Raw genomic sequence first — 12190 nt, forward strand, 5'->3', positions numbered from 1 at the left:
AGGTGGGGCAACCAGAGATGCTTGATACTGAAATCTTTCTAATGGTCAGTCCATGTTTTGGCTCCTATTTCCAATCTTAGTACTGAAAGCTATCTTTTCAAGAAAGCAAAAAGATAACAAACTACAATTAGTAGCTATCAGCAATATTTTTGTCTTTGTTTGTATGTGAATCAATCACTCAGTAATAGGTCTTACTGGTTGTGGTAGCATATTAGATGATTGTACTTATTTTGCAACTTTAATGAAGACATCCTCCAATGTGGTGTTGGTAAAACCCCAAGCATGTATGGAGAACTTTGCATTCTCAATTGCTTGGAAGACATCTGCAATTCTGACATCTTGCTTTGGTATTACGAACTTCCGAGTCCCAGCTATATGGCTATATGACATATCTTTTTTTGCACTTGGAGAGAGCTGATGTATGAACTTGTCTACCTCTTCTTGAAGTACACAGAAGGAACAAACAGCTTTACCAGTGCATATGGCGTCTATGGGGGAGGGTCCCACCTATTGACAGGATTATTATAAAATCAATAGGAGTTAATAGCATGATGAATCCGCCATGGAGGTTCAGTGTTTACCTCCAGAAGATCTGTAATTATCTGAGAATTACTTTCCTAACACAATTGGCTGATACCATCAAAAAGCTCCTTAGCAAACATTAAACCTTCCTTGAAAGCTTCGCAGATTCCCCAGAAAAATGTCGAATTACTATGCCTATCCCCAGAACAAACAAAGGATGTAGTTGCACCAACCAGCAAGATTTGTCTATGAGAAGAAGAGCGCTCATTGTACTGAAATGAATGCATAAGAAATACCATAGAAAGTGCTTTACTTTTTCCCTGTTCATAACAACAATGGCCTCACTTCCTCCTTGAAATGCAATCTACTTCAAAATATGTTTATATTTTTCTTATAAATATCTGCTTCAAAGTTCAAATTAGATTGATGAACAGTTGTGCCCACAATTGACAGTTTGACACTCTTTAGCTACAGTTGGCACCTTGTACATTTACATGTAGATGGTTTTCTGGAGCAACAATGTGAGTTCAGCGCCAAATAGGTGTTTAACAAAAAAATGCCCCATTTATTGTTTGGTTGAGCTGTTTAACTGATAAATGTTTCTCTTGAGATGTTTATCAGAAAGTGCCAAAAATGATGCATATCATATTTATGGACAATTTTATATTGTTTGGCGCATGGAGTGCCTAGTGGTGCTGAGTTGTAAGACCATGTTCAAAGACGATTTTTTTTCTCATTTTTCAAAGAAACTTCGTATAAAACGTTTATCAGTTAAATGCCATCGATACAAAACATTCCCTTAGTTCACAATAGATGATGATACATTACAGACTGCTACTCTGTAGGGGATGGTGACACTTAGCCCCCTGAATTTTGTTTTGCAACAAAAACCCTTTGAACTTCTGTGTCTCAGCACTTTACCCCTATTCTATCATGAAATAGACGGTGAAGGTAAAATTACAAAATTGCCAATTCAAGATTTGATGGGCTGAGAGAAAAAAAAAAGCTATCAAAATGACAAAAATGGGTTTCTTCTTTAGCAAGGGTTTGGAAGCACGATAGCTCAATCCAAAAAAACAAAAAAGAAAATAGTGCATTAGCATGCCCGTTCTTGTCATTTGATAGTTTTTTTTCTCTCAGCCCATCAAATCTCATGGGCAATTTGGTAATTTTACCTTCACCATCAACCCCATAGAAATTTTTTTATGGGGCCAAAAGTTAACCTATAGAAATTTTTTATGTGCATATTTTTCGCTTTCCTCTATGCTGTATATCAAGGTACCCTTGAAGCAATACTCGGGAACTCTGTTAAGCAGATACTGTCTTCTTTTTTCTGTAATGCTGCTGCAGCACTATTTTACTTCCACATTGAAGAAGAAAAGCAAAACAGGAGTTGATTGTTGAGAAAATGGCCTTTACTTTCAGTTATAGTAATCAATCATTACACATCCAACCAAATCTTAATGCAACTTTTAAATTACAGATATTAACCAAATGGACAACTTACAAATGAATAAAAAATAATCAAAATTACAGATATATTCCCCTCTTTTCAACCCCAATCAGTGTAGGTAAAGTTGGTTGAACTCGGGCTTTCTCCAAGACAATATAGGCAAGACTGAGAAATCAGACATTAATATCTGTTCGCTTTGATCTGGTGTTGCCAATCTCTGGGGATCCATTCAGAACAAATCTTGGAAGGCTGTAATTGTCTGATACAGATACTGGCTGCTGAGGATAAAGTGTGGGAGGTGGAGCGAGAGTTCGCTGAGCTGGAAGGGGAGGTACTACACTGTATTTATAAGGGTCACCGATTAAACTGCAATTAATGGGAAATCTGGTAAGTTTAGTGGAAAATAGAGATATTACAACTTTACAAGAGCAGCAGACAATTACATGCATGTGCGCTCGTGCATACACATACTACACATATTCTAATTAAACAACCTTGTAAAATAGCAATGGATGAAAGCATATGCATATCCCTTAAGTACAAATAAAACACTCAATGGCATACATGGAAGAAAAAAATCAAGGACATAATTAGGATGAGTAAAATTTGTTTAATGCCATACTTTTTCATAAAGTCAGCTGACTCAAGAAGGTCCAAAACGTGATTTATGCAAACAAAGAGAGCATAAAACAGCAAAATTCCAACACTACTGAATTTCCAGATGAAACCCATGGTTCCAAACTTCTTTTTTATCTGAGCTTTAGTGATTTGCAAATATGGATAAATACATGATAAGGAAAAGGTCTAGAACCATAAAATCAACACCCATGCCATTTAAGAGTAGGACATAAATCAAGGAAGGAGCCATGATTCCTCTTTTGGGAGACCACTGCTGCATCATTTTTTAAGGTGGAGGAGCTCTCTATTAGGGTGCCCCCTCCCCTATTCTAACCCCAACTTATATATATATATATATATATATATATATATATATATATATATATATATATATATATATTATATATATATATCAAGGTTCAAGGTATCGACACGTATCGGCCAATACGTATCATTCCGGCACCCCACCGATACACCCCTACAGTGGGTGTAACGGTGGTATGACCGGTTCAGGGTGTGGCAAAGACCTAAACCGTCTCCCCTGAACCAGTTGGCGGAAAAAAAAAACACCAAAATGAGTATCGATTCACCCGATACGCCCATACTGGCATATCGGGCATATTGATATTTTGAACCTTGATATATAAATATATATATATATATATATATATTGGAGGAGCTCTCTATTAGGGTGCCCCCTCCCCTATTCTCACCCCAACTTATATATATATCAAGGTTCAAAGTATCGACACGTATCGGCCAATACGTATCATTCCGGCACCCCACCGATACACCCCTACAGTGGGTGTATCGGTGGTCTGACTGGTTCAGGGTGTGGCGAAGACCCAAACCGGCTCCCCTGAACCAGTTGGCGGAAAAAAAACACCAAAATGAGTATCAATTCACCCGATACGCCCATACTGGCGTATTGGGCATATTGATATTTTGAACCTTGATATATATATATATATATAGTGTTTCCAAATTTTTAGATGCCCATGCCCCTTACCCCCATCCACCCCACCCCACAAATAAAGTTTGCCCCTGATAATAAAGAGAAAAAAAAAGCAGCCTCTTGGGTAAAAACATTTGAAATATGGTTGTTGAGCAATAGTATAAACCTTGTATTATTCTGGAAGTGATCATTATCACTCAAGTTTTCGCCTGAACGATGGAAAGGTTTCTGTGCTGGTGTTATAGACCATGGATTTGCTGCAGGTAACTCATCTGAAAAATATCTCCTCCTGATCAACTGGAAAAACTGATCTAGTAATGTCAGACAGCAACAGTAATGAAAAATGCACAAAGAAAGTTACTTTCTTTTTCTTTTGTTGTTTGTGTATGTGTGAACTTGTGGTTGTGTGTATTTGCCCGGGGGGGGGGGGGTTAAAGCCAAAAGACGGACCATACGGAAGAATTTCATCAGAGATTCCTTATCATATCTTGCTTCTTTGGCAGCCTGCAGATGTTGAACATAAATGAAAATTCATATTGTATATGAATTGCATACTACCAAAGAACAGGATCGAGAAATTACTTAGCTATGAACTAAACTCTTACCAAATAAAACTGAAAGAACAAATTTATCATTTAATAGAAACTGATTACTAGAAAGTCTAGAATGCTGATTAGCAAGAATAGATGGAGAAAGGAAAAGTTATTATTCCACACAATTTGTAGTCACCAAAAGGACTCCTACCATCATTTCTAATAAAAAGCAAAGATCTCCTGATCTCTTGTTACTAACACTTTGTATCAATTCCTTTTTATCAATAACAAAGTAAGTTCATGATAGCCCATTTGGCAGTTGCAATATTGCAGTTGTCTACCCGTCAAGTCATCTCCCCAATATAGATCATATCTATTAGTTCCTTTCCTCAGAGAGTCAAGAAATCTGCATATCTAGGGATCAATTCAAATGATTTCGTACAGTAATTCATTAGAACACCATATATTTTAGAGTAAAGCACATGAGTTGATGTCATGATCTGAAGGCCTAAATAACCAAGAAGATTTCTATGACTATATCATTCACCTAACTATAGGGTTACTAAATTAGAAAAGTATAATTGACTAATGGCAGCAGGTAACCCACACGACAAAAAAGATTCCAAAACACTAACAGAAAAAGGACCTCCGTTCCTATCATAAGTAGCTGCCCATGCCAAAGCTAGTATTCCATTTCAGAAGTCTAGAACAATGCAAGGAATTAGAATTCCAAACAACCAAGCTAAAACCCTGAATAATATTAGCAGCAGTAGCTTAATTCTGTAGATTTTATAAATGTTCAACATGGACCCCATCTCTTAAAATAAAACCTTCTCTTTTATCCTGAAAACGCCAATAAGAAGCAGAAGATCAAATTGAAGCCTCAAATTAGTCATTAGCCAAGATTTTCTTTCTGAATCAAGATCAATCAAATTTTACACTCTTAGCTTGCTGGAAATAGCAAAAACTGTATCTTCTTTGATTGGTAAGCAGATATGAACTATATTTTCATAACATACCATGAAAAAATAACATTCATCCCAAGTCGAATCTTCATGGTAGTTAATTATTTTTTATTAAATGGATAACTGAAACTTCACAAAATATATACAAATGGATCCTAGTCATCTGCATCTTGGATATCTAGATATGAAATAATCAATAAGAAAAATGCATTCAGTAATTTACAGGATGAAATAACACATTTGTATCTACAACAGTCAGCTTCATCACAGGATATAACTTTCATAGAATAACATTAGAGAAAATTAAAGGTTAAAATTAAGAGTTCTCACTGCAATAAGGCCTCCACTGCCTGGAAAGCTCTCTATCAGTGGAAGTTCCTCACTGGATGGAAGCAAGCCCTGCTTTTCAACCCACAAGCGAGCAGCATCAACAAGATTACTACCACTCCCTCTTTGGCCCTCCTTTGATACAATATCTGCTTTGTTACCAACAACTATATATGGGACAGGAAGACCACCAGGGCCACCAGATCCAAGAGGAGTCGAGAACGTTCCAGTGGCTGCAACCTCAGCTGCCCACTTCTGCAAGCTTGTTTTTGTCCTTTTTTGGGAGAGATTATGAACAAAAATAACACCTAAAGTGAATCACAACCAAAAGAAAACTGCAATTTAATAATTTTACTGCACTGAACAATGCAGAGGTCCAAATTGCAACAGGCACTAAAAAAATGACAGATTGCTTATGTTAGAACTTGAAAACATATCAACTAAATAAAGGCATGCTCACATTAGAACTTGATAACAGGAAAAATACATCCTCTTGCCTGTGTTAAAGTATACATGTGGGGAGTTTTAGATCCATCACATTCAAAAACAACATCTTGAAAAAAAAAATAAAATAACTTACCCCATCAAATGCCCATAACAATCCATACAGTTCATACTTATCTTTTGGCCATCTAAAGCAATGTACCAGTCATTCAATTTGGTTAGTTTCAAGAATGATATGTACAAGATTGACCTATTAAGTATTCTAGCTCCACTCCACCCACCAAATGTGTTAAATACTACGATGCTCAGATGCATACACTGATATTGACATAGGACTCCATCTCCTCAAATTATGGACACAAATACAGGTGCAGGTACCCCATTTAATATGCTTATACCATGCTTATTTATACTTCTTGAATCTGATTGTACTTATATTTGCCAGGTTTTATAAAACATACACATGCAAATTTATAAAGATTGATAAGTTTTAAACTTTCGATATGCTAGGTATGTACAGGTATTCTGACATAGTAATAGAAAATGCTTCTTTTCAGCTAGATATATTCATTGAATGTTGCAACAAAGTTTGTGGACTTGATCATATGGTTTGACACAAATAGTAAAAGATCAATGAAGCGCCATCCTTTGTTTATAAAATGCCTATGCATTACTCCACCCAACTTTTATGTAAGAGTTGTGTATATAAGAAGAAAACTTTAACCTTTATCTTGCAACATCTAATTACTTGTGAAGATTCAATTAGGACATATGGCACATCAAGGGAAGAAAAAAGCAATCCGTTGACTCACCATTAATTTGTGCATAGAAAAGAGACCGGCAGTCCTTGTACCGCTCATGCCCTGATACATCCCAAAGCTCAACAAAGAAATCTCTCTCTGTATCACCTTTAATGCTATTAGATGAACTACCTGAAATTCCATAAGTGATGTGCTGGACAGAGAAGCAGGAAAAAATAATCATGATTTCTAGGTTTCAGGTATAACTCCAAATTGCCTTAACAAAGTGAAAGAAAGTAAATCCTCACCTTTACACTAACTGTACATCCAATTGTTTGAGGAGGGCGAGCAATGGAAGAACCTTTAACAATCAGATGAACAAGTGAAGTTTTTCCAACACCTACCAGCAGATGGATGAATTTGAAGTTTAATATCTGACAATAAAGCTAAGAATTGTTTTACACTGTAGCTGAGAAATAAATTGAAACAAGAAAGATAAAAGGAAACCAATTATTCTTGTTAGAATTATGAGGAGAACTAGACAACATGAATCAAGATGGAAAAGACAAACAAGTCCATGTTTGGTGCATTTGTTATACACTTCAAGTCTAAGCACATACAGTTGTAGAGACTAACCTTTGATTGTCCACAATTAAGACATAACTTACACCAAAAATAAATCCAACAATCATTAACTTTATGATAAAAAATGAAATGGTGAAAATCCAAAAGAAAATGGCAAAAAATAATCTGGCATGTAAAATCATACAATCAGTATTTTTTGTCCTAAGAGATTCCAGGCTAGGAGAAATTGTGCAGTGGATCACAACCTACTATATGCATATTATGCCTATAAAAGCTACAAGGGTTTCTTCATTTCCTGGTAGTGTCTGGCACACATACAAGGTCTTGACTCTTGAGACGAATTCAAAAACCAGAAACATCCATAAGCTCATATAATTTTTACATAAAAGGAAATACCCCAGAAAAATCCAGTGCAAATCATTTATTTAAGCTAAACGTTCAATATAAAAAGCATGTACAAAGAATAGAACTTGAGCATTCAAGTGATAAGACTAAGCCAGACCAAGTTTTCCCTAAACAATAAGTACACGAACATGAGATATTGTTTGATATGCCCAGTTTTCAGTAAATAGAGTTTTCTTGTTACATTGTCAGTAGGATGTTCATGTTAGAAGTCATGAGGCTTGGAATTTTTAAAGTTTAAGAAAAAATTGATAAGTTCCTCAAAAGTCTTGTAGAATTTTTGTGAATTGTGTTAAACTATTGTAAATGAAAAAATTTTGAGGTCGAATCTATAAAATTCATCCAAACTCTTGCTCACTTTTCAAGTTTTTTTCTAGATCAGCAGTGTAATCAGCTTTTCAGTCTCCTTCCCCTGTTTCAATTTCTTTTTGAGCAGGGCTTTGTATATCTTGTTTTTGCCTTTTATAATACATTACCTTTTTCTCAAAAAAAAAAAAAAAAAACTTTTCAAGTTTTTTAAATATATAAGTTAGTTGTAATGGAATTTCAAACCAATCAAAACCCTTCACAACCTTTCTCTACTTCCTCAAGTACTCGTATATGTCAATTACCAATTTACCACATTACTTCATGCAAGAACCACTGGTAATCGATTGACATTCCAAGACCCACGTTCAAGTCTTCTTGAAAATGTAATTTCATATTTATGGCCGTGCTTTATGTTAATGCCATCAGACTGCATACCCTACTACCCCCGATAATGCACAATCTAAGTGGAATTTTCAAGAATCAAAGTTGCACCGGCTTTGTAAAGCAGAACTCAACTGGTTCCAATGAGCATCCTGACCAACTCAACTTGATTCGCTCTAATAGAAAACCCAACTAGGTTGAATCAACTTGGATTAACAAAAATAAGCATGTTCTAGATCCCATAGTCATATACAGATCAGGTTTCACCGTAGAAAACTAACATCAAACATTCTAACGCACAGTAAGCCTCCAAGGTTAAACTCAACATCCATAAAAGGAAAGGGAAAATAACAGCATACCTGAGTCTCCAACAACAAGTACCCGAACCTGCCCACAAGGAGGAGGAGGAGAGCCATTGGATTCTTTGTTCTCTCTTTCACGTTCCTTCCAAAACATGCTTTTTGTCTTAACAGTTTTACCAAGATCACCTCCAGATAAGATCGGAAACAAAAGCGCGCGAATTCCTTCTACAGTCTTACATCAATCAAGTCCCCGCAAACATACACAGTTCCCACAAAAAATAACATATTCTGAAGAAGAGTACTCCGAGATCCGCTCTGCAATCTATATCAGGGGAAAACCAGGCCAAGATCTAATATAAAATTCGACAACCCCATGCAGTACATCATGAGTAAGACTCTAAAATCCTTTTCCAGAGATGAAACAATCGTCCCGATTTCAGAATTAAAAACCCACACAACCTCAGAGATCTAACATCAAAATCCGAAATGGGTCTCGTCAAGAACCAATTTCACAATAAAAAGAACGGAAATTATCGCCCAGCGACGGAAAATACGAAATGGGTCCCTCTAAAACTGTATTCAGCATTCCATATCAATTAGAAAACGAGAGAGATCTGAGACGACACCGTAGACTGTAATTCTCTCAATTGAACGCAATTCCCTTCATCTGGATCGACCTGTTTAATAATACAAGCAGAGGAATCTGTAGCAAAAATTAATGCGATTACAGGTTGTTCTTTATTAGAGAAGTCGAAGTGAAAGCTTGAACAAGGAAAAAGAAAACGGGGCAAATGCAATGAGGATCCCGCACTTCAGGGACTTCCTTGACGTCAAACTGGAATCTACTAAACAATCATACCCATCTTATATTGCCATCTCTCATCTGACACCAATCAATTGGTGGAAAAACTTCTTCTAATCATCGAAGGAAACACCCAAAAATCGTGTAAGTCTTTTGGAGCATGATTTATCGGTCATTCTCGCTTATTCTTTTGGCGCGCTAAGTGGGTCAGAGGTTATTCATTAATGTGTCGTTAAATCATTTCTTTGGGTATCCAGCTAACGAATGTGACAAGTGTTTGAAGCTAAGAAGTTAAAAATGAAAACAAAGAAGATGAAAAACCGTTAATCCCTCATTCCCTGCATATCTTGGAACTTGCATATCAGTTCTTGGTTACAAAGAGGACAGAAAAAAGAAAGAAAGAAATTAACTATCTTTTCCCGCTCTCTACGCCTACGCATGAAATTGCTTGTTTTTATTCAATTGAACCAAAATGGGTGATGGTTTTCAATTTCTTTAATGGCCGAGAAAGACAGAAAAGGCATTTGAAATCATAACGACCCAGAAAAAATGAGAGAAGCATTGTAGTCTTAACGAGTAGGATGATTTGGATCGATTTGATTGTATTAACTTTAGAGGTGAATGTCTAATTCTGTTTATAAATACAATTTATGAATTTGATGGTCATTTATTAAAATACCCTTTTTACAGCTTTTATTAAAACACCGCTTTATATAGTTTGCAGTGGATTTCCTTATTCGACCTTCCATTATACAGAAGTGGTAACCGGTAAATGACAATTTTGATTCTGTTTGAATTAATTTAATCAGAAAAATAAAAATAAATAAAGGGATAAATAGACTGCGTTCCACCTCTATTCCATTGTATACCTACAACAATTCAATAATAAAATTGAACATATTATTTTTATTAAACGATGGTTTTAGTGGGTTTCTTTATGGGTTAAATGGGCAAACCATGATTTTTGCAACGTCATTCACTCACACGGTTGAACTGTTTGGCCCGGAAATCATTCAGACAATTGATTCCGTTTTACCCCCAAAAACCATTGATTTAGTGAGTAACCTACTGACTTAGGCAGTTGAACTGTTGTCATGTTCAACCCAAATAATGATTTTTGGCTATTTTTTTTTTGTTTTAATTATTTTTATCTTTTCAAATTAAAATGAACATCCATTTAAACCGGATTGTCAAACTACTGATCCAGAAATCAATGATCAAAATGATTCCGGTTCTGAATCGATTTTTAAAGCATTTGGGGCAAACTGCCCGGCTAACTGGTAAAACCTGGACCCTTGGGAAAAAAGTATTAAAGTATTGAGCATGGTACAAGCCCTTTTATTAAAAGTAGTGACTTAATTGGTAAGTAAACTGAGTAATCCCAAACAAGAAGCGGTTTCAAGCCCCAGTTTCGGTTTTCACCACCCTTTAAAAGATTTAGTAATCCCATTCAGTGTCTAGACCGTCCAATCTATTCAAATTAGTTTCATTTAGATTTGTTCTAATCCAAAGGTGGTCCATTGACACCTGTATTCTTATCTTTTATCAACGGATATTGGTCCAATCTGACTCAACCCAATATAAATCTATAATGGATGGACTAGATCCATTAAATACTTTGAACCATTAAGTCTGGACTCGTCCAATTCAATATGTCTTAAGTCTCATTGGTCAGTCCAATCTGTCATTCTGATTTGGACGGTGTCCAACCCAAAGCTGTGGCCCATTGACACCCCTAATGTGGAAGCATGCATGAATGGCCAACAAGGTACCTTCCACTAATGGACGTGGACGGTATAAATTTCTCCATATTCACTCACCTAAGAAAATCTCTACTACTTACATAACACCCAAAAAAAGCAATAGTTCATACTTCATACAAATGCAAATACAAAAGCAAATTAGAGAATCAACAATTCTAACAAGAGATAAGGGTGGAGAGAATGAATTGGCTTGAAAGGGATTTTAAGTAAAACATTCTTGGATACTCTTTTAAGATCTTATCTTTGGCTGAATTAGAAACTAAAGCATTTTACATCTTTCAAGAAGTCAATCAAATGTCTGATTTCATGGAACAATAGAGGCAGAGAACTCAAAGACGGGGATATAGACTCCATAGGAAGAAAGGGGAGATTAAGGCCTCGTTTGTTTCATGAGAATAAGGGTCTAAAATCAGAATTGGAATGAGTTATTTCGATCCCAACTGTTTGATTGAACGGAATTAGAATCTTATTCCCATTTCTGTTGGAATGGCATTCCCCCATATGAGGGAATGGTCATTCCCTGCCCCTTTCTTGAGAATGAAATCTCATTCCATCTTATTGGAATTCCATTCTCATTTCTGTCTGAACCAAACAGAGTATCAAAATATATCATTCCAATTCCAATTCAAATTCCGACTGTAAAACAAACGGATCATAAATCATTTGAGACCATCTCATTTAAAGATTATTAGGGATGGCTGCACTACTTCAGATCTGTGTACCACTTTCTTTAATTGGATTTTAGACCTGCTATTAACGTTGGCTACTAATACAACCACTGTGTGCCACCTGTACTAAAGAAGATGCATTACACAGAGGGATTTTTGCACAAAGTGCAATCCCATGCACATGTTCAGGGTAGGCGGGCACACACCAGTTGTCTCAGTAGCAAATGTTAGAAGTAGACTAGTGGATCCAAACTCAAAACCAAAGGACAAAAAATCCAAGGCAACACATTTAAGCTATGCTTTATCTGATAGAAAAATAAGAGAAAATAAGAAAGTTAAAGAAAGAATTCTCACAAAATTCTTTAGGTTGTGTTTGGTTGCAGTGCAAATTTATTTATACTGATGTAAAATTATGGAAGTG

The 12190-nt window shown here is 36.0% G+C and overlaps 1 protein-coding gene across 2 annotated transcripts; it reads right to left on the minus strand.

Moving 5' to 3' along the window:
* Window positions 1–1919: 1919 nt before the first annotated feature.
* LOC148851475 (small GTPase LIP1-like) lies at window positions 1920–9945 on the minus strand. 2 transcript variants are annotated; one of them, XM_088944440.1, is made up of 7 exons: window positions 8594–9945; window positions 6866–6957; window positions 6630–6771; window positions 5377–5681; window positions 3999–4052; window positions 3715–3845; window positions 1920–2341 (listed from the first exon to the last, which is right to left on the minus strand). In XM_088944440.1, the coding sequence occupies exons 1-7, from the start codon at window positions 8688–8690 to the stop codon at window positions 2149–2151; spliced, it is 1014 nt and encodes a 337-aa protein (XP_088800566.1). In that variant the 5' UTR covers window positions 8691–9945; the 3' UTR covers window positions 1920–2148. The 2 variants fall into 2 exon arrangements, with proteins under 2 accessions (XP_088800566.1, XP_088800565.1); XM_088944439.1 differs by having other exon boundaries at window positions 3715–3854.
* Window positions 9946–12190: the final 2245 nt, after the last annotated feature.

This window comes from Nelumbo lutea, chromosome 5 (assembly GCF_056320005.1).
Source record: "Nelumbo lutea isolate HS-2025 chromosome 5, American lotus-T2T, whole genome shotgun sequence".
NCBI classification, from domain to species: Eukaryota; Viridiplantae; Streptophyta; class Magnoliopsida; order Proteales; family Nelumbonaceae; genus Nelumbo; species Nelumbo lutea.